This window comes from Panthera uncia (genome assembly GCF_023721935.1).
Source record: "Panthera uncia isolate 11264 chromosome C1 unlocalized genomic scaffold, Puncia_PCG_1.0 HiC_scaffold_4, whole genome shotgun sequence".
In the NCBI taxonomy this organism is placed as follows: domain Eukaryota; kingdom Metazoa; phylum Chordata; class Mammalia; order Carnivora; family Felidae; genus Panthera; species Panthera uncia.
In genome coordinates, this window is record NW_026057585.1 from 9,099,325 (window position 1) to 9,126,149 (window position 26,825).

The 26,825-nt window shown below is 51.1% G+C and overlaps 1 protein-coding gene across 1 annotated transcript in view; it reads left to right on the forward strand.

Moving 5' to 3' along the window:
• SYT6 (synaptotagmin 6) overlaps positions 1 to 26,825 on the forward strand; it is a 60,361-nt gene that overhangs the window by 28,100 nt on the left and 5,436 nt on the right. Inside the window, exons 4-6 of the mRNA XM_049616521.1 lie at positions 18,466 to 18,586; positions 23,213 to 23,384; positions 24,601 to 24,751. Coding sequence (XP_049472478.1) covers positions 18,466 to 18,586; positions 23,213 to 23,384; positions 24,601 to 24,751 — 444 coding nt within the window. The remainder of the gene's footprint in view (positions 1 to 18,465; positions 18,587 to 23,212; positions 23,385 to 24,600; positions 24,752 to 26,825) is intronic.

Here is a 26,825-nt window from a genome sequence, read left to right on the forward strand (position 1 = left end):
TCACCACCTGCCCCAAGGTCCCCGCTGAAGTGACACTCGGAGGAGCCCCCTCACCACGTCCTCAAATGTATCATCAGATGCATCAGATTAATCATGCGTCAGATTAGCTGCAAGTTAGCAGAAAGTGGAAGAGCAGGAAGGAAGGCCGTAGAACAGCTGAGTTTTGAGAGCCTCGAGGGCAGCAGGGAAAGGGGGTGTGATTCGGTACGTTGTCCTGGGAGGGCAGACCCTGGACCAACAGTTTGAAGGTAGGGGTTAGGGCTCCAGGGTGGCTCTTAAGGGGGAGAAACAGAGGCACTAAACTTCCGTCTTGCTTCTGGGCCTTTTTGGTAGGTCTGAGGAGAAAAAGAGGCCAGGGGAAAAGGCAGGCAGCGAGTGCCTTTGTATTTCCAATTCCTGCTGACAGGACCTTTTTTTTTTTTTAAATATATATTAGTAAATCCTATCCAAGTCTGGGCAGACACACAGCTCTCTTTAGGGAGTGAGTGTTCCCTAAGGAAAAGTAATCACCCAACACTATTTGGGCGCTGTTTACCAGAGAAACTCTGGCAGAACAGTTGTTTCTTCTTGCGTGAGATGGGAAGGAGATTCTCAGCAGTGTCCTGCCGCCTCCAGTGTGGCCAGCTGGTATCAGCAGGGGCCTCCCTGGGCCCCACCACAGCAGGCAGCCCTGCGCGCACACACACACACACACACACACACACACACAGTGTGGGTCCCCGACACGAGCTTGTTTGATTAGCTTTTTGTCATTTCCCCTCCTCAGAGGGCTCCAGCTGCCCAGAACAGGACACTTCCTGTTGCCCTAAGAAACTCCATTTGGAAAAGAATATTCTGGGGAAGACCTTGGGTCCTAAAGATTATGCAGCTTACTAATCAATGCCCATACGAGTGCTTATAATAAGCCCACAACTGCTCCAGGTTGTGTCTCACACACGTCGAGAAAGGAGGATAAAGATTATTTCTTGGTTTCACTCGTGGGGAAGCTGAGGATAAGGGGTACAGCTGTTTTAAGGCCACACAGTCAGCTCGGGGTTGTCGGGCAGGCCCCACGAGGCATTTAGCAGATATGGTGTCAGCCCTCAAAGACTTGCAGGTAAGCAGGACTTGGAGTCGGGAGATCAAGGCTCGAATCCTCCTGCCTCTGCTGTGTGGCCTCAGATGGATCATGTCCCCTCTCTGTTTCCTCATTAGTAAAATTGCAAAACAACCTGTATTTCACAAGGTTGTGGTGAGGCTGTATTAAGTATCAGTGAGAAAGGACCTTCACAGCTTCTTGCCATAGGTGATTGCTCCTGATGCCAACGGCAATGATACCTAACATGATTATAAAGTACTTTCCAAGTTTATGACCGCATTCCAAGTTCATGACCCAGTAAGAAATCAGTATTTCTATTTTCTAGATGAGGCAAACTGAGGAAATTTCTGGAATCACATTTTTTAAACTCTTTTTTTTTTTTATAATTTCTAGAACAACGTTTATTTATTTTGAGAGAGAGATAGAACATGAGCAGGGGAGGGGCAGAGAGACAGGAAGACAGAGCATCCCAAGCAGGATCTGAGCTGTCAGCGCAGAGCCCAACATGGGGCTCGATCCCATGAGCTGTGAGATCATGACCTGAGCCAAAATCCAGAGTCGGATGCTCAACCGACTGAGCCACCCACACATGGTTTTAGAACAGAAAACCAAAACAGATCCTTTTCTTTAAAAGGCGTATGGCTGTAATATATTTCATCCTTCCTTGCCTCAAGGCAAATTATTACAGTTGTGTTTTAGATATTTTGGAAAATACAGAAAGCCGCGCAAAACAGAAATACTATTCACCATAAGCCCATTGTCCTGAGATAACCGCCGTTACTATTTTGATGATCTCCAAAGTCCTCCTGTTGCTGAGAAAAAATCACATGGATGCGGCAGAGACTCAGACAGTGCTGATGCATTGACTAGACGAGGCCTGGAAGTTCTGGGGTTAAGTGATTCTGGAAGAATGCTGGAAGGAAGGGAAGGATGTGTGTGGAGAAGAAAAGGAAGGGGATGGTTGGACGTGTAGGTCCGAGGCTCAGAGGTGGAGTAGTCAAGCCAGACTCACTGGTCTGGTGGGCCCCAGGGCTGCCTTCTCACCACTCCTTATCTATTATTAGCGAACCCCTGAGCACCCTGAGGTGTGAGCAGGAGGAGGGGCTGCTGGTCACGAGGCTGACACATCCCTAGAGGGTTCTGGGGAGACTTAGAACCTCACAGTGAACTGCTGACCTTCCCATGGGGGACCCCAGGCAGCTCCTCCATGGGCAGTGCAGCAGGGACAGCTTCTACTGAGGCCTGCCTCCAGATGTGACAGGTGTGAGGTCTGGTATAGGTCCATTCCCCTACCCAGGAAGCATCAGGCTGCTCTGAGAACACAGGATGGCTGTGGGAGTCTTCCACCATGTTGGACTGGGTGCCATCCAGCTAGACCCTCTTCACCAGTCCCTGGGTCCAGACCATACGTGGTGCAGGTGCCCCGGGGCACGGGCCCGTCTTGTCATTAATAATAATGTTACTGACAGGTCTTGCTTGCCTTTATATGGCACTACTGGATTTAAAGAGCTTTTTGCACACATTGTCTCATTTAATCCTCAGCAAGTCTTGGTAGGGGCATTATCCTAAGTCTGCAGATAAAGCAAATTAAGCTAAGAGAGACAAAGTGAACTGTCTGAAGTTTGCACCCCGAGTAGCAGAAACTTTCATTTATTTTTGTCTGTTACTTTGTGTTGCTCCCAAACGGATTTAGCTAGCTCATAAGACCTGTACCGTGATTAAAACTAAGTTTAAAACATCATACAAATATAGCAAAAGGATCCATGAAAGACAGTCAAATGAAGTTCAGAGAAGCCGCTACACAGCACAGCAGGTCCTGCTGTCCACTGTCCAGAGTAGGCACACATTTGACCTGGAGTGTTCTAGCAGCTAATGCAAAGAGGGAAACATAGTCCCAGAATTCTGTGTCCATGAAAACAGACCAGGTGCTTGGGGGAAAGCAAAGCTATTCCTGGCCCTAGCACAGGAAAGAATAATGAACATCATGGGGGCTGTTCAAAGCGTGGCCTTCGAATTCCAAAACTGTAGCCCTGTAGGCCTCAGTTTCTTCATCTGCAAAGTGGGGGTAATCATAAGACCTAGTTTTGACTAAATTTGTTTTGACAAATGAGATGCTCTTTAAAAGATTGATGAAAATGATTAACTGGGGGCGCCTGGGTGGCTCAGTCGAGCATCCGCCTCTTGATTTTGGCTCAGGTCATGATCTCATGGTTTGGTTCATGGGTTTGAGCCCTGCATAGGGCTCTGCACTGACAGCTCAGAGTCTGCTTGGGATTCTCTGTCTCCCTCTCTCTCTGCCCGTCCCCTGCTTGCGCTCTCTCTCTCTCTCTCTCTCAAAAATAAATACACATTAAGAAAAAAAAGAAAAGAGTAACTGAGATAATATATGTAAAGCTCTGTCACTACTACTTAATCAGGAATCCAGAAGCATTTGGGGGAATCCCAAACATTGGGTAATGAGTGTGACGAATTTGATCCCTATGGCGACCTTTCGGAAAATCAAGCTGGTTTGACTTGGTGATTAAGAGGGTGTGTGGGTTCAAGCCACATGCCCCTGCTCTTTAGTTGATATCTCTGGTTTATATCTCTGTGACTCTCTGTGTGCTTGCTTCCTCACCTGTAAAATGTGGGTAAGAATAATTCCTATTTCATAAACACACAGAAGGCTTAGCCAGTGCCCAGCGCATGGCAAGCTCTCAGTGAATGCTGGCTATGGGTAGTGGGTTGACTGTTTTTCCTTGTAATCATCCTTAACTGCGGTAGAGGTAGGCAGTCCCTGGCATCTGGGGATTTTGACTTTCTTCCTGCCACCCATTGGTCTCGTTTGTTTGTATGTCCCTTGTAGCTCGTAACCCTTAGCCCTTAACCAGCATCTAGTAGGTACTCAATTTATACACGTGGGGTGAAATTGGAAAGTGAGAGAAAGGGGTTCCAAAGCGGTCTAGGAATTGGGGAACTCCCTCTAGTGTCACCTGGGCCACACAGCCTTTCAAAGCCTTGTTTCCCTGATCTGTAAAATGAGAAGAGATCTTTGTAATATCTAAGGCCTCCCGAACTCTTACACTGATTACCACAGAGAGGGCTTTACTCTGAAACTACTCACTGCAGAAGGTGCTTGGTCAGGAATCCTTTAAAGAGACCCAGCTCCCACCCTAGTCTTGAAGAAGGCACGGGGCTAGGGGAGTGGCTGGGCGCTCTGCAGAGCCAGGGGCCATGTGGACGTCAGTGAACATGGGTTCTGTCAGTTCCCGTTGCCTGGCCTGGAGGTCAGGGGCCTGGGTCTGCCTGGGAACATACTGTTTCCACTCTCGTTTGGGGCCTCTCCCCTTGAGGAAGAGTGGCTTCCTCCGACAGGACAGGAGATGCTCTGTGTGGTGTAAGAGGAAAGGCAGATGGGAGTCGGGTAGGGAGGAAGGGTAAGAAGGAAGCATTGGCTCCTGGATTCCTTCTGCAGTGGAGCCGAGGCCCCCACTAGCCGTGGCTCTGTTACATGAGCAGATGGGAGCCTGGGCTCCCTGGATCCCCTCTCTCCAAGTTGCCTCCCAGCCCAAGCCTCATCCTGTTTTTGCCCACTCCGCACTTGGTGCCTAAAAGGGAGGAAACACCCATTAGTGTCACCTGCTCATGGGTGGGAGACATTAGCTGGCTCTGGTGGAACAAGCGGCCTATAATTTGTGGAGTTACAATAATGGAGCTAATTTGGTGTTTCATCATTGTACTCCTGGGTGAGCAGAAGGGGAAGAGAGGCCTGGGGCCTGGTTCAGAACAACCACCGGCGCAGAGCTCCATGGGCATCTTTAGGGGCCTCAGAGACGTGCTCCCTGGTCCCTCGGCCTCCTCCCTGCTACCTGATTCTCCTTCCAGTGATGCATTGTCAGAATGCAGCTTGAAGATGTCAGAAGCCAACCCCAGTCAGCTGCCAGAGACAGCTCCACGGCAGGACAAAGCAGAAAGGGGTTTGAAAGTGTGCGGAAATGCTTGAAGAGTCGGCCTGCAGCGGGTAAAGTGCACACAGGTATTCAGCCGCACAGTTAATCCTGTTTTATGATGAGAAGGCAAAGTCACCCGGTACAATGCTTTCATTTTACAGCTGAGGAAACCGAAGCTCAGGGAGCCACAGTGACTCACCCTCGATCATTCTGCTGGTTAGCATCAGGGTTGGGATTTGAACCCAAGCTTCCTGGCTCTAAGTTCATCCTAGTGCTGGGGATACCCAAGCTGGAACCTGCAGCCTGAGAAGACCTACGAGATGTCTTCCCCAACCCTGCTTGTTGAAGGTGCTTATGGGTGGGGAAGACCAGGCTGGGATACAGGATAAAGGCCACCTACAAACCAGCACAGCTTTCTGTGGGCCCTGGAGCCAGGAGCTGGTCTCTAAAAGCCAGGCTAAAAGAAGCCCTCGTTGTCGCCCTCCACCCTGGGACGTGGCAGCCCTCCTTCTCCTCTTGCTGACCCAGACATTCAGGGGGCACACCTGGCCCTTCCGGCCACCAGGTGGGTTTTGGTCAGCCTGCCCAGAGGCTGCAGGGCTGGGAAGTGAGGTTTACAGACTGCATGCTTACCTCATGTGCGTCGTGGTGTTTCTACTAGCAGCTGGTAGTTCTACTGTGTGGTCTCCTCATACGCCTCCAACTCAGGGACTCAGAGCAGCTGCCCTGTAGGAACTCACCCTGAGGATGGCTGATGCTCATGGTCAGACAACGTCAGAGAAGTTCGATGACTTTCACAGTCATGCAGCTGGAAAACAGAAGAGCGGGGACTTGAACCCAAGGTTCTACCCCAAACCCCATGTATTCCCCCACTCCCCCACCCCCACCAGGGCTGTTTATACGAATTCTCTTGAAACAGACTAGTGATTCCCTCCCCTCTCATTGGATGAAGAGCCAAGACCCCAGCTTCCCACCAGACCCCCAGTTGAGAGTTCTTTGTTGATTATTGTGGGTCTCCATGAGGAGCATTAAAATGCCTGGAAGCTTTAGAAGACCGAGGAAACTGAATTTCTTGGCTTTGGAGAAGAGAATTCAGTGAAAATTGAGATAATCTTCCAGACTTTGAAGGTGTAATGTCTGCATCATGGTGAAATAGTAGGTGGGAACTGGGAAGGAAGGGCATACATGGATTGGACATCAGGAGAATTTCCTGAGTTCCAGGATGGTGGACCACTGGGAAAAGTATGAGTGATATTTTTAAAAGAGGGCTCCATTGTTCAGTTTAGTGTAGTCCTGTTTAGAAGCTAGGACTGGATGAGTTGACCAATCACTTGTGGTTTCTCTTGCTGCCTAGAGACATGTGATTTGGGTTGTCTTCCTTACATCTGCAAAGATTCCTCATCAAGGGGATGAATCCCCACATAGGACACCTGCAACTCTCCCAAGAAGCCCACAGGGACTGCAAACCACCCCCAACCCCCGCCCCAAAACCTAAGGAAGCAAGAAAATGAAAGTGAAGAAAATACCTCCCATTCTGCAGGAGACAAACTTCTTCATATAAAGGTTTCCCCCCACCCCCACCCCTTCCACCAGTCTTGGTGTCTGCACCCTGGAGAAGCTCAGGTGGGAAAATCTGTGCAGAGAGAGTGTAGGGTCCTTGCATGGAGACCAGAACTTCCGGCCCAGGGGTTCTGCCTACACTGGCCCAGCTCCCTCCTCTCCTAACCTTCTCCCGGACACGAGACAGTGTCCGCAGGGGCAACTGAGTACCTCATGAGACGTTGACATACAGGTACATTTTGTGAGGAATGGCAGGCTGAGGGCAGGGGGCAGCACTGGCTGGTTTAAGTGCTCATGAGATGGAGCCCCTCACAATCTGTAATGTTGGCTGACACCACCCACTTGTCTCCTTTCTAGAGGAAGCAGCAGAGGGAGGTACCAGAACAACTGGAAATTTCACGTTCAAGGCCCAGATAGGTCCTTAGCCCACCTGGTCCTTAACAGCCCGGGGCAGAAGGTAGGGTGGAAGGGAGTTAGTGGTGCATGCACAGTTCCAGAGGAGGCTCAGTGACATGGTGGAGAAGAGCAAGGTCGTTAGAGTCGACAGACAGAAGTCTAAAATCCAGACTTGGTCAATCACTCCAAGAGCTTAGGCAAGTTACTTAACCTCTCTGAACCTCAAGATGGCAATGATTATGGACTTCTCCGAGGAATGTGGTATGAATGAGATGAAGTAGATGTATGTTAAGTATCCAGGGGCTCCATATCTGTTAGTCTCCTTCTCTCTTGACTTTGGTTTTGATCACCAAAATAAGTAGGTTAAAGGAAGTCGAAGCAACTTCAAAATCCTGGCCAGAGTGTGCATTCTCAACTGGTTCTTGTAAATGGAAAAGGCAATGGTTCTCACCCTGGTGAGGGTGGGGCCCGATAATTTTCCATCTCTGGCAAGTTCCTAATGGTGTTGATGCTGTTGGCCAGGGAAACACACTTGGAAAACTACTACAATTGGAGTATTTACAGAATAGTGTCAGACATTTTTAAAACCCTACCCAGGTTTCCTAAACTCTCTAAGTTTGGGGGGAAGCATCTTCTTGTTAAAATTTAGCTATCCAGTGTACCTATGGTGCGTCAAGAAAAGGTAAAGAGGGAGAGCGAGCACGCCACCCCAGGAGGATCTGGCATGGCTTTGCTCCATCAGAACCCTTGTTTGCACCCAACAAAAGAGAGCCCTTTCGTCATCCTAACTTTAGTTTGGCGGCATTGATATTGAATGACGCTGGCTATATTCCACGCCACCGTGATTCTACTAGGGTTTGATCCAGGGCAGCTTCAGAATCCCCTCAATTGCCTTATGTTGCAAACTGAGGATACGTAATAATCACCTGGGAAGCTTCTCGGCCACTCACACATCCATGCCCCAACTTCGGAGGTTCTCTCAGTAGGTCTTGGGCACAGCTCAAGAATCAAGCCTCCACTTCCCCCAAGGGAGGTCCAATACAGGAGATTCCCGTGGTTCCTCAGACCACACGCTGAGGCTCAACCCTGGAGCCATCTCGTCACCCGCAGGGATACTCCTGGACAGACCAGAGGCTGAAGTTAAAAAAGGGTCCACTCCTCACACCAGCCCTTTTCACCACCTTCCTAACCAGGTGCATCCCACACAGCTAGGTTGTTCATTCATTCAACAAATATTTGGTGAGTGTGTGTTACATACCAGGCGCTGTGCTCAGTCCTGGGAATATAGCAGTGAGTAAAATATAGAGCCAAGACTAGGGTACGGGAAACGAGGTACCTAGAGGGCAAAATTTAAGGAGGCCCGCATTCTTGGAGGCATGCATGAACCTCCTTCACTTTTCTATCCTGGGCACCTGGTTTGCCTCACTCCGGTCCCACTCTTGGTAAAACAGATCCCCTCCCTGTCCTTCGGGAACACACAGTCCAGAGCCGGTGTGGCTTTGGAGGAAGAGGCCTGAGGGATGCCATGTGAAGAATTGAGGGAAAGAATGGTCAAATGGAGAGAGCAGAATACACAGTCCTGGGAGCAGGGAGACCCTGGAATATTTCAGCTCTTCTGGGAGGGTGAGGAGGAAGGCTTGAACTCTAATCAGGTAGGGCCCTATGGGTCTTGGCAAGTGTTCTGGATTTTTTTTCCTAGTGCAAGGGGGAGCCATTGGAGGGTTTTAAACAAAGGAGTGACGTGCTTCACCTTATAATTTTGAAAGAGCACTTGCCGCCATGTGGAAAGTGGGGCAGGTGAACACAGGGAAGCAGAGAGGTCTGTTAGGAGGTCGCTGTGATTAGGCAGATGAGAGCTGGTTTTGCCCTTGGAGACGGAGAGAAGGGGCAGGCTTGAGACTGAATTTGGAGGTGGCATTGGCAGGGCTCGGTGGTGAGCTACTTGTACAGGAGAGAGGAAGGCAAACATCAACAATATTGCCTCGTTTCTGGTTTGAGCATCTGGGTGGATGGAGGCGCCATTTGCCAAGTTAGGCAGAAACAGAAGAGGATGTAAATGGCAGATCAAAGTCCACCTTTGAGCATCTGAGAGATTTTAGATTTCTGTGAGACATCCACATGGAGATGTCAGGTGGGATGTATGAGTCTGGAGTCTAGAAGAGAGGTCCATGAGGGGCCATACATTTGGGAGTCCTGAGAATAGAAATGGGCATTAACATTATGGTTGATCAGAGAGAGAGAGTGTGTGTGTTTAGAAGTGCACTGTTTAGAGGCAGGGATGGGAGGATCCTGCTGCTACTGGGAGGGAGAAGCCAGAGGAGTGGGAGAATGGAAGGAAGTGGGTGGTCCAGAGCGGGATGGCCAACCGCAGGGAAGGCTGCAAACAGAACAGCCACACCCTGGTAAGACCAACAGATTCCTGCGTGTTGGAGCAGGAGGTGGGTGAAGCCCTCAACCCTCCGGTCAATGAAGATAAAGCCCTTGTCACTGGCTCTTCAAGTATGTGACCTTGGCTGCGACCAAAGCCCTGCCGGTTTGGCATCCCCCGGAGGACCTATTTACAGACATGCCCCTCAGCTGCTCCAGGAGACTAACCCCCTGGGACCAGGGCATCTCCCTTCCTGCTGAGAGCCCCTGTTGCCACTGCCCTGCCCGGGGCAGAGATCAGATCATTCACTGCTGAGATGCCCACCCTTCCCGGGGGAAACTGACAGCTGTTTGACAGCCACACAGCAGGACAACTGGAGGCAAGAAATGAAGACAGATTCTCATCGTTAACTTCATTAATGTGCCATTTATTCCTCGTCTCATTAATGAAGTGCCAGTGGAAGGACCAGAGCGGGGGCCCTGGCCTCCCATAGACAAGCACCCATGGAGCAGACTTTCCAGCTTGACCAGGCATTGCCTCCCTCTCTTCTAGAACTTCCCCAAATTCTGCTCTCCTCAAGCTCCTTCCGCCCCCTCGCAGCCCCTCTCCCTCTCCGCCCACCTTTTAAAAAGTCATTAGGAAGAGATCTGTACCTCCCAGTGTGATTCTGACTCACGGATATTTGCCCAAAAGTAATGGTGCATGTGAAACACTAAACCTCTTTTCAAGGGTAGGTTCACGAAGGAGAGGCTGAGAAAAAGTTTGCTAAATAAAACCATCTGTTTCCCTGAAGATACGCAGATACAGTAACATTTGCCTCCTGCTGATGTACTTTAATCTCTCGAAGGTCCCAAAGACCCAGCCCAGCCCACGGATCTCACCTACTTCCTCCCACGTGCCCCACGCAAGCTGGAGAGTCTCCCTCCTCCCGGTGGCCATCCCTGGCTCTCAGGGTCTATGCCACAGGCTGTAGCTGGAGTCTGTGGAGTTCATTTAAGGCACCTCTATCCTGCCAGATCATTTATTCATATCGCTGCAAAGGCCTTGGAGCAGAAAGCACTTGAGAGAAAAAGAAGGCAGGGATGGAACCCAGAACAAATGGACCCTGCCCCACAGGGAGCTGGTGCATCCCAGCCCTCACATCTGCCCTTCCACCTTGGCCACCCCCAGCATTCTCCCCAAAGCCCTGGAGCCCAGGCCTGAGGAGGGCCAGGCCCAGCGCTCACAGCGGGAATCCTGGCAGCACCAGGAAGAAGCGCCCCACCCCCTTGGCTTCCAGCAGAGAGTGGAGTCAGCCCTGGGGTGCTGGGTGGCACGGTGTCAGTCTCCGCTCTCCTCCCCTGCAGCCGGTCACTAGAACCTGCTGACTATGTCTCAGAAACGCCTTGCCTTTGCTTCAAGGCATTTGTAACACTTGATCCCAGGCCTTTAGACCCAGGGGCGATGGGGACCCCCAAGCCAGACCAGGGGAGTGAGGGGGAAGCAATGCAAGAGGAGGGAACAGAACAGCTGGCCAGGAAAGACAAGTGTCATCCAGGACCATCAGAGGTAGGGACAGATTGTTTCAGGCAGTGGAAAGAACCTGGCCAAAGCATGGAGGTGCAAAAGCATCTGGAGGGTTTGGGGCAGTAGGGAGTCATGGGGAGGCAGGATGGTGGGGTGGCTAAAACTGTGGACTCTAGAGCCCGGCTGCCTGGGTTCAGACCTCAGTCTGCCATTTACTGGCTGTGTGTCCTTGGGCCAGTTGCATAGCCTTTCTGTGCTTCAGTCTCCCCGTGTAGATAATGGGGACAATAATGGTGCCTATCTTGTAGGCTTACATGAGGATTATATGGCTTAATATGTTTAAGCACTTGGGACAGAATGGCCCATATTACGGCACCTGAACCAGAATGGCTGGCACAAAAAAAAAGGCAAGGGCCAAATCATGAAGAAACTTGAATGCTACTCGATTCTGCGTGATTTTCAGGCTGATTCCCAGAAGCTCAAGGAGGTAGGCTGAGGGGTCGAAGGTAGGAGCCCTGTGTGCCCAGGCTCCAAGCCACTGTTTATCTGTTGTATATATTTGTGCTTCTGGATAAAGAAGAGGTTTTCCAGTTCCAGAATGGATTGAAATGGGGAGCCATTGGAGGATTCGGAGCAGGTGAATGGCCCCCCATTTACAGCAAGGAGGCTATCAGAGGATAGGCAAGCGGAGGTGGGGGTCAGAAAGCTTGGAGGTCCAGGCAAGAGGTGGCGTGGGTCAGAGCGAAGGTTGTGCAGAGAGGCCCCAGAGTCTGGGGACACTTGGAAGGCAGAACAGCATGTACAACTGGATACGGATCCTGCAGGAGGGCGTGGAAGCTTGCTCTCTGGCTTGCTCTCTTCCCCTGCGCTCCTTTCTCCAAAGCCTCCTGAGGTCTCTGCTTTTCTCAGGGAATAAAATGCAAACATCTTTCAAGGCCTCTGAGATCTCTCCCTGCCTCCCTTGGCTCCCCCCCAACTCTTCCCCTGCCCTGTCCTGGTCCCCGCTGCTCTCCAGCTCAGCTGCCCCGAACCAGTGTGTCCAGACCCACGGCATGCCTTGCTGTCTCCTCTTCTTCCTCGTGGCTGGCCACCCCCTCCCTCTTTCAGGTCTGATGGCCTTTCCAGCCACTCTGTCTAAAGTGCCCCCCCAGCCCCCATCATGTCACAGTTTCATTCACCGCCCTCGGAGCCTCTCTTGCTTAGTTTCTTTGTGTCTCCCTCTCCTAGAATACAGACTCCTGGAGGGCTGGGACCCTGTATGTTCATATCGCGTATCCGTGAATGTTTAGTAGGTGGGTAACCAACGAATGACACCCATGAAATTGGTCTCCGGTGTGGGTGTCTGGATGGAAGGTGACACTGCAGACTAAGTGGGGCAGGAGCCAGGGCGGACTCCTAAGTGGGGGCCGTGAGGCAGATGGGCAGGGCCCTGCCCTGTTCCCAGCCTGCCCTGGGCTATTCCAACCCCCACCCTGCGTCTCACCCTCTAACACACAGACACTCTCGCACTGCCTCCCTCTGCCTGGAATGTCCTCGCTTGTTTTTCTCTGCAGCAAACTCCTTTTGCTCACTTGCCAGACCCTGTGGAATATCACCCCCTCTGGGAAGCCTACCTATAACCCTGGGCAGTTTATTATTCCTTCCTCCGCTCCCCCACATCTTGCCCACACCTCTCTTAAAACACTGATCAAAGCAACATTTCTCTCCCCTGTCCCTACCGCAAGACTGTGAGGTCTTTATCATATTTGTAATTATAGAAGTAATAATTATAATAGCAGCTAATATTTTCTGAGAGCCTACTCTGTGCCAGGCACCATGCTAAGCACTTTACACAAATTAGTTCATTTAATCTTAACAACAACCCTAAGAGGAAGGTACTGTTATTTAGCCCCATTGTACAGATCAGGAAATTGAGACTTTGAAAGACTTTCAATTTAATGAAAGACTTAAATAAACTGCATTGCTCATAAACATCAGAGCCAGAGTTTGCCCAGAGCTGCCTGACTCCAAATCCATATTCTCAACCTTGTGCTCATCAGCCAGTATTTATTGAGCACATACTGTGTATCAGGCACTGGGTAAGACATGGCAGGTATGATGATGAGGAAGACTAGACCATTTCTGCCTCCAAAGAGCCCACAATCTAAAGAGAACACAGGATTCGTCACATAATCCCCACAAGCAACAGGAAAGTTATGGCGGTGACATGGGCTATGGAAGAGGAGGTCTGTGGTACTTTGGGGGCAGATCCCAGAGGAGATGGCCCAGCCCCAAGTGCCCGCCTCCACACCTGACTCAGCTCTCCCCCTCCTCCGTCCCTGATTCCCCCACCAATTCCAAGCCTCAGACCTTCGAGGAGGGATTGCTCACTAGATGTTATTCTCTACCCATCAGAGCCAGATTGGCTTCCACCCTGTCTCTCTTCCAGGCCCCCCTGCCCAAGGGTAGCTTAACAGCACTTCCTGCCCCATGCTTCAGAGATCCTTTTAGGTCTCCTGTGGCTTTCCTGAAAGGGTAGCGGATGCTTCTCTGCTGATGATGAGAGATTCAGACAAGGCACTTAATGATTAAGAGACTAGAAGTGTTCTCTAAGAGATGGGGGAGCATGGTTCTTACTCTGCCCAGCCTGGATTCCCAAGACAGACGTGGAGGCATTGACACCACTCATTGCCTCTTTGGGAGGAAGAGAAGGAGGGTAGCCCTGGAGAAGAACAAAAACACATGGGGGCAGCAGGGACTGAAGGAATGAGAGCATTTGGATCTCAAAACGAAGTTGCTGGATTCCTTGAGGCTGGCAGTGGACACAGTCAGGCACCTTTGGACCCTCCCAACTGGCGATACTGATGTTAGGTCTTTCAGTGTGAATCCTTGGTCTTTTCTGGCTGGCAGGGACAGATCTGAAGGCTAGAACATTTAGAACAATCATCTCATCTTACAGATTGAAGCCTAGAGATGTGAAATGACGTGCCCAAGCTCTTGTGGCTTGTTAGTGGCTGAAGAATTAAAGCCGGAGTCTCCTGACTTGTGCTTTTCCCCAGGGCAGCCCACAGATAGGAATTCTCTTCTATGCCTGGGGCTATGTGAGTGCATCAAAGGGAAGGGAATCTTCAGTGAGCTGTTGCAGACAAGAGCAATGGTGTGCAGTGGACGGGACTTTGAGAATCTTACTGCCCAGACAGTTTGCACCTAAGGACAGACTTCTCCAGGAGCCCACACCCTGGCTCTCCCTATGCTGACAGCAGGTCTGCTCTCTCCAAACACCAGCCAGGACTTAAAGCCAGCTGCTACTGGGTCCGGATCTGCCCTATCGGCCCATAGGTTAGTAGTCGAGAGAGCCAAGTCGGTCTCTGCCAATTTCTGGACAGCAGTGACCTCTCCATCACTGGGGAGCGCATTACCAATCAGGGGCCCTAAGGCAGCCTCCCCTGACAGCAAGTGAAGATGAAAACAATAAAGTGTGAGCTGTTCCACAGCCCCTGGTCACCCTGGTTTTATTAAAGCCAAAGTCTCAAGCATCACTAATGAGGATAAAAGGCTGGCGGGGAGCATAGGATATGGGGCTGAAGCCTCCAGAGAAAGGGGGTGGGGCAGAGCCAGGATCTGGCAAGGTGGCCGAGGGTCCAAGCTGGGGCCCCAGCTTTCCAGAGAGGGAGGTGGCTGCCAGGAGGTGCTGACTCTGTTTGCTTGGCCCCCATCCCTCTATTTACTCAAAAGTAACCTATTTATTTTCATATCTCAGATAAGCCAGTCCTCTGCAGTGTGTGTGTGTGTGTGTGTGTGTGTGTGTGTGCAGGGGAACAGTATCTCCCTTGATCCGTTGAGCCAAGAGCAGCCAATGTGCGGTCAGGCCCAATGAAGCTCAGTCACCCACAGCAGAAGGTCCTGGAACTAGCTTCTTGGCTTCTCTTTTCTCTCTTCCTGCAAGTCATGGGCGGGGGGGGGGGGGGGATCTTAGCCCGTTCCCTTTACCAGTGATGGAGAAGGAAGTTCACAGTTGGGAGCAGGGACCAGGGTTGGGGTTAGGGGCCCCCACAGCATGCCGCAGACTCAGCCCCCCGCATGCTCCCCAGCTGCCACAGTCCTGTCAAGAAAAGGCACCCCTGCCGAAGAGGGGCACCCTGCTAGGTTGGTGATCCCCAGGAAGGAGCCATCCTTGGGACCAGTGCATAGAGCCCCAAGTGATTCCATTTACCATGAGAGATGCCCCACACCCCAGGCCATAAACAAATCCACTTGGACTCTCCCAAACAACACAGCCCTCGAAAGTGCCACTTTACATCGTAGGGGAGCCGCTCCCTTCAGAGGGGCCACAGGATTCTTTCTCAGGCCCTGCCTTTATTGTAACATTGGCACTGAGGACCTCTCCGTCTGGGGCTCTCCTGGCTGAGATACAACCATCTGTTTCTACATGCATTCATGCAGCTCCTCTCATGCTTGGCCACCTCTGAAGCTCGAGTAGGTGTAAAGCAAAGCCTGGCCCCAAAGGGCCTCCAGTCACTAGATGCTAGTGGGAGGGCACGGTGGCAGCAGAGGGGGACTTGGTAATGCGTCTGAGGGGCTCAGGGGCAGAAGGTGCTGCAGGGGTGTGTTGGGGGGACAGAGGGGAGAGATGCTCTCTGTGGGCTGGACCTTGGACGAGGACCCCTGCAAGATGCATAGGTTTGTCCACACAGAGACAAGAAGAGGCCCACCAGTCTTGTAGAGCAGGGGGAGTGGCCTAGAAGAATAGGGAGAAATAATCAGGTGAGGAAGTAAGACAAGACCCCGTTGTTGAGGGTCCTTAATGCAAGCTAAGAAGATGGGCTTTGATTCCAGAAATGGAACAAGGGGAGCCACTGGGGGTGTTTGAGCAGCAGCACATCTGTGTAAATCTGGCACCAGAGCACTCACTAGGCATGTGACCTCGGGCAAGCTACTTAACTTCACCAAACAGTCCTTTTCTCCTGTTTGCAGTGGGATAATAAGAGCACGCACCTCGTAGGGCTGTGGCAAGGCTTCCTGAGATCATTTGGCTTTGAAGGACTTGGCGCATGGTAGCCACGCAGGAATGTTAGTTCTCATTGCTGTTGCTGAGTCGGAAAGGCTTCTCTAGCTTTGGGCAAGAATGAACTGAGGAGGGTTATATGGGACATGAAGAGAACTGGGGGCCCCCTCGTACCTCAGCGCCTTGGTCAGAGATAGGACTTTCAGCCAGGTGCACTGGGGACCTGCTGCAGGAGGGGACCATCACGCTCCCTCAACACCATGTCGCAGGGCCGTTTCCTGTGTCTCCCTCCCTCCCTGGACTAGAGGGCTAGGGAGACAAGAGACGCCCCTGAGGGAGGTGGGGATCCTGGCACCTTATTTTAACTGGTGACACCCTACTAGACCGTGTGCATGTTGAAGGGGGGGACTTTCTACTCTCCACAAAGCACAGTGCCTCCGGCAGGTTCTTGGTCAACGTGAACTGACAAACAAATGGACAGCTGCAGGAAGCTGTGGTGTAAGGTCTAGAGGAGCCAGGGTCACCCTGAGGTGCTTCCTCAGTGAGCTGGAAGGTGCTCCAGGATGGAGCGAGTGTAAGGAGCACTCTCCTAAGAGTCAGGAGTCCCGCTGTGTCTCCCACCAGCTGTGTAAGCCTGGGCAGAGCTCTGAGATGGGAGTTTGAACCCTGAGCTCTCTGTCTGCGAAGTGGAGGGGATGGTGACGGCACTCCCTGCCTTGCACAGTTCCTGCAAACACAGGAGCTGGTGGGTGTTAGTCTGGGGTTGCTGGGTCCTTGGTGCCACAGGGTTCTGTGTGCTGGAGGGGGTCCCGCCTCTCCAGGGTGTCCAGCTCTGCCCCAGGCAGACCCCCTCCTTCTGCTACTCTGGGATTTAATTGTGGGGCGAGTAAAATTACCAAGACAAATCTTGGGCTAGGGCAAGGTTCCATCTAGAGGAGGGCATGGGGCCCACAAGCTCGGGAAGGGGTTGGGAGTGTCTTACATTATTCTCCAGTTGGGCCCAGGTATCAGGTGTCTCTAGGAGTGCACAGTCAAGGGGAGTTCTTTGTCAGAAGGGACAAAAGCCTTGCTGTCATCCTTGACTGCTCTCCTTCTCACAAGTGCCCTCCTCAAGGAGGCCCTCCCTGGCCAGCCTGTCTAAAACGTCAAGAGCTATGGCTTCCCCCATGAACATTAGCTATCTCCTTTACCTGCCTTACTTTTTCCTCCTTGATACTTTTGTTTTTAAGTTTTTATTTATTTATTTTAAGAGAGAGAACACATGCATGACTGGGGGGCGGGGGGGAGGGCAGGGGGAGCGGAGAGAGTGGGAGACAGAGAATCCCAAGCTGTCAGCGCAGAGCTGGACAAAGGGCTCACACCCACGAACTGTGAGATCATGACCTGAGCCGAAATCAAGAGTTGGATGCTCAACCCCCTGAGCCACCCGGGCGCCCTTCTCCTTGGTACTTTTTACTGACTTATTTACCTTTGTTTCTTGTCCTTTACCCAAGTAAAAATGTAAGCTCCGTGAGGGCAGGGGTTTTTGTGCATTTTGTTCTTTCCCAGAACAACACCCCGCACACAGCAGGTGCTCAGCGAACATTTGTTGACTGAATGAATGACTGAAGGAGTGGATGGCCCCATCTGAGATCAGAGCCACCCCCCCAAACCCTGCCTTCCTCCTCCACCTGGGGCGGGGGGGGGGGGGGCACCAGGCCAGCCCCCGGGCCTCAGGGCAGGTTTCAGAGCAACAGCATTCTCCTTCATCAAGTGGGGGGCAAGAAGAGGAAGCAGTCCAGAAAAGAACTGTGTAACTGACAGGCAAACGTCTTTACCCTGTTTGAAGTTTTCCTCTTCCCTGTTGCTCAGAAACTTCCTAGGATTAGGACCCATAGGAGAGACAGGAGAGCGTGTACTCTGCTGGGGTCGTTTTTGAAGGATGACCACATTTAAGGAAAAAGGACAAGGTGGATCCAAGACCTGGCACAAACCTGGGACGGGGAGTGTACACCCCTCGGTCTGCAGCATGGCCAGCTCTGGGCTCGAATTCCAGAATTCCCAGAAGGCCAGAATAGCCAGAGTGAGGTCGCGATCCCTTGTGTTTCCACACTGAGGCCTGGAGGCGAGAGAGCTGAGTGGGTCTCCAGAGAGGCGAGGAAGCGGAGGGACTGGTGAGGAACAGCTCAGCTGAGGGCTGGAAGCAGACATGCTGGGAGAGAGCACCGGATGGCCGAGGTGGGTCTTGTGCAGGACACCGTCACGACCACGAGCCAGGCAAGGGGCTGGGGTGTGGAGTCAAGGGGACCAGTGACTCAGAAGGGCGAGCTGGAAGGGAACAGGGCCGGGCCACAGAGGGGCTGCTAGTCCCGAGGCTGCAGCTGAGGGGCACATGCAGGGCCGGTCAGGACAAAGCAGGACCCTGAGGTCCTTCCAGAATCCGAGCAGAATTCAGAAGGGACAATGAAGGCGGCAAATTCTACTGAAGAGGCGATATCGTGATCGTTTAGTCCCAGCTACTCCCAGCATGGAGGCCAGACCCTTGGGTCCGACAGACATGGCAGTCTGCCTCGAAGAACATTCTCCCGGGCCCCAGAGTGGCCTGCAGCAACTTCCCCAGGGGCCTGTGCACCCCTCATCTGCCCTCTCGTCTGCTTCTTTGCAGGAAAGCGTGGACCTGGGAGAGATCATGTTCTCGCTGTGCTACCTGCCCACTGCAGGCAGGCTCACCCTCACGGTGATCAAATGTCGGAACCTCAAGGCGATGGACATTACAGGCTATTCAGGTACCTCTCCTACCCAAGTCGTCTGCCATGTGGCCTTCCAGCCACCCAGACATTAGGACTTGGAAAGGTGTTTAGAGAGAAGGGAGAACTATCAGTGTTCTTTTTCTTAAATGTTTCTTTTTGAGAGAGAGACAGAGACAGAGAGCACAAGTGGGAAGGGGCAGACAGAGAGGGAGACACAGAATCCGAAGCAGGCTCCAGGCTCTGAGCTGTCAGCACAGAGCCCGACATGAACCCTGAGATCGTGACCTGAGCTAAAGTCAGACGCTCAACCTACTGAGCCACGCGGGTGCCCAGAACCGTCAGTGTTCTTAGAAGAGAAGCCCCAACTCTGGACTTGAATTCCAGTTCTGCCACTCCTTTGCTGTGTAATGCTTTGATTTTCTAATCTGAAAAAAGAACTTACACAGTTTGCTTTCAGGATAAACGTGTTGATTCATGTTAAGTCCTTACAGTTGTGCCAGACACGCAATAAGCACTCAGTAGATATTAGCTACTCCCATCGCTCTTTTCCTCAGAGGAGGCGGAGAATAAGGAATAAACACAGTAGGAGAAAAAAAATAAATAAGGAAAATTTTTCTAGTTATAGGAGGCCCCAGGACTTTGAAGGGTTATGTCAAGTTTGAGTGTGTAAATGTTTGGAGGTCCGCACAGCCCTGTGGCGGCCCCGAAGACCTAGTCAAAGGAGCGAGGCCACTGAAAAGCAAAGTGCATTTGTATTTGAGTTTTTCCTGCAGGGCTCCTGGCCCCAGCCTCAGTGCCAGGAGAGCTGCTAAGAAGCGCAGGAAGCATGAGTCCTCTTCCAGAAACCGAGGAAATGCTTGCTTGGGGCAGCTATAGAGACAGGTCCTTTCCCATGACAACGTTGTTGCCAGAGAAGGTATTTGAGTTTTGATAAAGCAGAGGAGTAGCGTGGGTCCCAGGAGCCTCCTTCCCCCATCTGCTCAAATTAGCCCGAGAAGCGAAATGGGGTGAAGTGTCCCAAAGAGCAGACTTACAGAACAGTCTGAGCTGCGCTCAGAGTTACAAATGGAGGAAAAGGCTTGTTTTCCAAGACCCATCACCCAAGAGGCGCTTGTGATGAATCTGGTTTCCAGTGGAAAACCACTCCAGAGGTGCCTCTGAACCTGGGTTGGGAGTATACGGGAGGTTTTTGCTTTTATCCATTAATTATTTGTTTCCTGGAAAAACTTAGTATTGTCACAGGGGCCATAAAGAGGGGACAGTCCAGCTGCGAACATCTGTGCCCAGGTGCAACCTGGTGTAGGTGGAAGAAGATGAGGTATTAGACCCCAAAAAATGAGGCTTTGAGGAAAGACGGTTGGAAAACACTGAAGTAATGTGTACTTCTTGCCGCTCTGAATCCTTCGGAGCCTCTGCTCCCAGCCTCCACTGTCTCTGGGCGGCACTCATGTCTTCCAGACCAAAAGCTCCCCAAGATGGCACCCACCCTAATGCCTCTCCTTCCACTGAAGCTACCACTGCACTTTGCAGGGCGGGGGGCGGTGGGGGGGGAGTTGTGGTGAGAAGCTTAAAGAGCCTCTCCCGACATGTGAAAAGCTCTTAGGTCCCAGCAAGCCAGCTTCCTCCAAAAATACAGCCCATGTAGATTTCATTTTAATATCAAAATAAGTGCGTGCCAGGGACAGGAATTCACCGAGGACTCTCCAGCCTGCTGAGGGAAATAGGATTTTGCTGCCTAAGTCCCCACACTATCTTCTCTGGTGTAATTAAATTGATGTGCTAGAGAGAGAGCTTATGCTGAAGCCACTGAGGTAATCATAACGGCCGTTCCACATCAGAAGGTTGTGGGGGAGAGATTTTTTTCTCACACCAAATCCTAATCCCCCTCTCGCAACTGACCCTCTTTTCCACCTGGGTTCAGAATCTGGCATTAAATCTCAACTTGACGCGGAACATTCAGGGGTCCTCCTTTTGTCAGAGATTTCTGTCTATTTGGTTCACAGATGTAAGCCAATGTCTGGAACGGTGCATGGCAACACAATAGGCATTGCATAAATATGTTTTGAATGAGTGACTGAATGAATATGTAGCATGAGGAGCCTTGTCAGCGGGTGATACCGTGGGGGCATACGTGGCAGGGGCCTCTCAGACTAGATCTCCTGTTTTTGAGGATGAGTTTGAGGTTGCCGTCAGCTCAGACTGCTTTGATACTGGACTAAACCAGGGGGCGAATAGAGCTTTTTGCCTGTTCTTGATTTCTATGCCATCGACCCCTGAACCCATGGGTCTTCCTATTCTCCTTGATTTAACCAGTCATGAACCAATTCTCTAAGCCCATACACTGCAATGATGACAATGAAAATAACACAATAATAATAAGGGTCCGGATGCCACAAAACCCACCCATCTCCACCACATCCGGTCTGTACTGATTGGAGTCTAGTGGTTTAAAATGTAAACTTTGCAGACAGACAGACCTAGGTTCAAACCTGAGGCAAGTTCCTTAATCTCTCTCGCCTCAATTCCCCTACCTATAAAAGGGGGTGAAGATGATAAATATTTTATGGGGGTGGGGGGAAGTTTAAAACACATGATGTACATAAATCTCAGCACAGTGTCTGGTAAATGCTGGACTATGATGGCCCTCACGACAATGAGGCTGAAATACACTGCCAGCCTTCGTGCTCTCTCCCTTAGCTGCACAGAACATCAGAGGCTGCTAGAGAGGAAACAACTTCCAAGGTCTTGTGGAGCCAGCACTCCACTAGAAGCCACAAATTTTTGCCCCAGAGAATCCAAAGGAACAGTCATCTCTCTGCTTAGCCTCTTGGACGGTCATAAGATTGATGATTTCTTCAAGGGAAATACACCCACTGAAATTTGTAAATGGACATACCTCAGAGGGGTAAACAGAGTTGGGGAAAGAAGCTGAGAATCTCCCAGTCGGTAATAAGCATTTGCCAAGTGGCCATTGGGACAGGTGGCTCTGCCATATTTTTCCAAGCCTGGTGACATGGGAATCTGTTGTCTAGGAGGTACATGGAAATGGGCGTGGCGGGCAACAAGCCAGCACTTGAACAGCCTCAAGCCTGAAGACACTTTCCAGGGCAGCATATACCTTATGGAGTCTAGAAGTTGCCACGTTAACAACAGGTCTTGGGGCAAGCTTTCCTACCTGACTGCCTGGACCTGAACACTGTCCTGGGCACATCCCTAGACAACAGAGCCTATAGAAACCAGAAAGCTGTCTCACAGAGGTTCTAGGAACTCTGCCTTCCTTTTTACTGAAAACATCCCCAAGAGAGGGCCCTTCCAAACGGGTCACTGGAGACGGCAGGTTGATTAAACACCTACTGTTTAATCATGGTCCCCCCAGAGCCCCCATAAACCTAAGTGCCCCCAAGGTTAAGGCATAGCTGCCGCTGTCACATTGGTTAGTCGGCTCTCTCAAGCTTCTGCATGGTGAGGTGCCCCAGCTGCCCCCTGAGCGATGCCCGGGGAGCGTGAGGGCCTGGTGGGTGCTCAGGTGCCCATGAGATAGAACTGCATGCCTGTGCATCAAGGCGCCAGGCAGTGGCTGGTTGGCCCACAGCTGCTGACAGATTCACATGAACCCTGGCTTCTGGGCAAGAAGGTGTCTCGGCACATCAGCGTCTCAAAAGCTGTTATTACCTGTGAGTTGCCCTCCCATTTCTTGAGCTGTGCGGCATAAATAACAATTATGATGGTGTCTAAGACACCTGTGCTATGAGATACAATAGGTGTCGCTTCACTTGGATGAGTTGAAAATTTCAGGGTAGAAGGATGACCACAAAATACCTATTCAGAAAACAAAAGAAGAGACAGGGATGGGAGACACATGGAGGTTCAGTAAAAAGACATCTCCTCTGGGGATGGAGAGAATCCAAGATCCCCCTGAGAAATGAAATGTCAACTGGTTGCCCTGAATCTCAGGAAGCCGCCTTACTCACGGCCCCTGCCACAGCCCCATCCTCCTCCTCTGCCCAGAAGTAGGCAGGAAAGGGCTTCCGGGGAAGCAGACAGCAGGGCCTTTCTTGATGCCAGCTGGAAATGAGCTTGTTGGGACAATGAGACCCATAATCCTGTTGTCAGGTGGGGAGGACAGGACCAGCGTTGTGATTGTCGCTGTTCATTTACTCTGACATGCTGCTACTCCTTGGGTGTCATCGACATCTATTTTTACTCCCTTATCCTTTGGCTAATAATGCTGACAAACCCCCAGAGAAAAGGACTCCAAGTCGGGGAAAGGAACCGAGTGCCTCGTTCAGCTTCACCACCCTTTGGAGCAAGCCGGCCATCACGGAGCTGAGATTTAGGGCCGTGATCTGCATACCCATGGGCAGGTGTCCTGTCTGATTTGAGGCCAGCTTCACCATTAGTGAAAGTCCATTAGGCACTCTCCCAATAATCCTGAGGTCGCTAAAGACTCTGTGTTTATTAAGCACGAAGTGCCCTCAGAGACAGGTGTGCTACATAAATACAAGGTGGTTTAATTATCTTAACAACCCACTGATACCATCTGATGAGCAACAGTAGGTCTGTGGCTTCCATCTCTCTGCTGCAAATGATGTTCGAGGACATCTGGTTAACATGCTCCCTAACATGCCCCTTTCCCTTCCCATCACCCCTCCACTGGCACAGATCCATATGTCAAAGTGTCCCTGCTTTGTGATGGGAGGAGACTGAAGAAGAAGAAAACGACCATAAAGAAGAACACTCTCAACCCTGTCTACAATGAAGCCATCATCTTTGACATCCCCCCAGAGAACATGGATCAAGTCAACCTGCTCATCTCGGTTATGGATTACGATCGGTAGGTGCTGGTCCCAGAGGGCCACGATTCCCTGCCCCTCACGCCCACACCAATGCAGCACAGGGTGTCCTGACCTTGGACCCTGTGGTTCAGGGCTCGGGATCCCATTGGCCTCAAATATGGCTCCACCCAAGAAGGGTGCAGAAGTTTGAGGAAGAGTGTGGATTCCACTGAGCAGAAGCTCAAGTTTTGCTTCCCAGCAGGGCCCATTTCCATCAAGGGCCAATCTACCCGTTAGTTTCCCTGAATTTGCCCCTGACTACTCCTGTTGCTCCCCCTGCCACCAAGTCCTGTCATCTGTCCTCTAAAATGCCTCCCTCCTCTCCATTTCTGGTGCTGCTACCACTCCCACTCAGGGATGGCTGTGCAGCGTCCCAGCTGCCCCCTGCCTCCATCACGCCCTGGCTCAATCCTGCCAACACACTAGAAGCACGCCTTCCTAAAAGACTACTTTCTTTGGCACCTACCCTTCTCAAGAACCACCAATGGCTCCTGTTATATAGGCTCTTCCCCTAGCTTCTCAAGGCCTTCCAGAATCTGGACCCAACATATTTATCCAACTTAATTTCCCCTTTCTTGGATATATTTCTTCTCTTCCACTTATCCAAATCCTCTCTTCCATCAGGGCCGGCTCAAAAATATTTTCCAACCACCCCAGCCACCGTGACACCTTCTCTCCAGGTGTCACTCCAGCTGAAGGAAGAAAAAAAAAACATGCAGTAAACCCTTCATCCAGGATTTTTAGCACAAGTTCTCAGGCATAGTAGGTGCTCGCTGAACATAGTTGAGTGGTGATTAATGTTCTTGCTGAGTGAATCAATCACATTCTAGCCTTTGGGGGTATGGAGAACGAGTACTCAGAGCGGGGTGATTTATTTCCAAATGCTGAGATCTCAAGCAAGGCTGTGATGTCCTAGCAGAGTCCAATAAGGGACGAGACTTAAACTCTCCCATTCCCTAAAGTCCGGCCATCTGCCCACCATTTCCTGTGATTCCAAAGCAGTTTGTTACCTTTTTCTCATCTCTCTGTGTCAGTGTCCACCCAAGGAGGGTGGGCAAAGTTTCACTGCCGCCGGCACCCCGAGGCCCTGCCAAGCATCTGTTTTCAGAGCTCAGCATTCTGAGTTAGATCTCTGGGCAGAACCCCAGCCCCCAGGACCCCCCTTTCTGACAGCGTGTCTGGTCACCAGCGCCAGGCCCTTTCTTTCTCCCTCAGAGTGGGCCACAATGAGATCATAGGAGTGTGTCGTGTGGGGATCAATGCCGAAGGCCTGGGCAGGGACCACTGGAACGAGATGCTGGCGTACCCACGGAAGCCCATTGCACACTGGCACTCCTTGGTGGAGGTAAAGAAATCCTTCAAAGAGGTGGGTGAGGTCGCGCTTGGCCCTTGGCAAGTTTGCCGCATGGCAGCGTGGGCTGGAGAATGGCAGTCGGCGGCTGTACGACCTCGCCTTCGTGGGTCCTTCCCGGGGTGTGCGGGGGCTACGTGCTTCTCACCCAGTGCGGAACAGGCAGGAAGGAAATGGAGGAGGACAGTGGGAAGCTACCTGACAAAAAGCCTCTGATGTCGAGCATATTGAAAGCGACACTGAGTTCTAAACGGAAAATTAGAACTTGGAGGAAGCCTTCCCAGCAGCTCCACTGTGCCAGGCCCAGAATGCTTTCACGAAGCCCCTGGGGCCGAGTCAGTCTTTTGGGAGAAAGCCCCAAGAGGCTGAGATCAGAACGTGGCCATGGAAGCACTAGGTTCCCTGAGGCTCTAGCCAGGTGGTCCCAAGGCAGTCTTCATTGCCTGGATGCAGATGGCCAGAGATCAGATCCTGCCACCACGAATGCTGGTTCTCCCGTTGTTGGATGGAGTGTGGCTTCAAGGCGGCACACTGTGTGACCGCATCCTAACAGAGATATGATGGATGGAGCACTGCCCAGGAGTCCTGAGCCCTGGGCTCCAATCTTGGCCCCTTTGGCCTTGCTATATAATAATCTGGAGCCAATCATTTCTCTTAACTGCAAAGAAAATGTCCCTTCCAGTGACATTGACAGTTGGCTTCCCCTCCGCCAAACTCTGCCAATGTAAGATCCTGCTATGTATCACCCTGATGGCTCCCAGGCCTGCTTTTTCTCAAATGGGTTGAGATGTGGGGGTCGCCAGGTGAGCTTTAAACCTTATTTTGAGTATCTCATACCCATTCCGTATCCTAAACAGCAGGTGATTGCTTGTTCATCCTAGCCTTCAAGCCTAGAAAGTCTAGAGCATAAAGTTGGAAAATCTAATGAAAAAAATAAAGCTTTAACCCTTACACCATGTGGCCCCTCAGCTGAAAAGCAGTCACCTTAAAAACAGTACAGTTGACCTTTGAACAACACGGTTTGAACTGTGTGGGTCCACTTAGGTGTGGACTTTTTTTTATATATACAAATACAGTACAGTACTGTAAATGCATTTTCTCTCCCTGATGACTTTATTTAAAAAAAATTTTTTTTTTAACATTTATTTATCTTCAAGAGAGATGGAGAGACAGCAAGCAGGGGAGGGGCCGAGAGAGAGGGAGACACAGAATCGGAAGCAGGCTCCAGGCTCTGAGCTGTCAGCACAGAGCCCGACGTGGGGCTCGAACTCATGAACTTCGGGATCATGACCTGAGCTGAAGTCGGATGCTCAACCGACTGAGCCACCCCGGAGCTCCACCCAGATGACTTTCCTAATAACATTTTTCTCTCTAGCTTACTTTATTGTAAGAATACAGTATAGAATTCCTATAACATACAAAATATGTGTTAATTGACTGTTTATGTTATCGGTAAGGCTTCCAGTCAACAGAACGTGAGTAGTTAAGATTTGGGGGAGGAAAAAGCGATACTCAGATTCTTGACTGTGTGGAGGGTCAGTGCCCCTAATCCTGATGTTGTTCAAGGGTCAACTGTAATCCTTTCTTTAGGCTCTGTGACACAGGAAAGGTGTGGGAGCCAAACCCAGAGGAACTCCCAGCTCCCTTTTCTTTTTGGGGTGGACAGGTCTGTTTCCACCTATTTCCACCCCAGAGCAGTGTGAAGTATCTTTTTTTTTTTTTTAATTTTTTTAAATGTTTTATTTATTTTGAGAGACAGAGAGAGAGACAGTGCAGTGGGGGAAGGGCAGAGAGAGAGGGAGACACAGAATCCGAAGCAGGCTCCAGGCTCCAAGCTGACAGCACAGAGCCTGACTCAGGGCTCGAACTCACAAACCGTGCGATCGTGACCTGAGCCAAAGTGGATGCTTAACCGACTGAGCCACCCAGGCGCCCCTGCAGTGTGAGGTGTCTTAAGAGAGACTGGGAGCTGAGGGTATTTGGACATGTGGAATCATGTGGGGGATAGAAGGTTCTAGGAGCCAAGCTAATTGATTTACCTACTCAGGTAGGCATGTCTTCAAGGCCAGTGTGGAGAAGTAAGTCATAG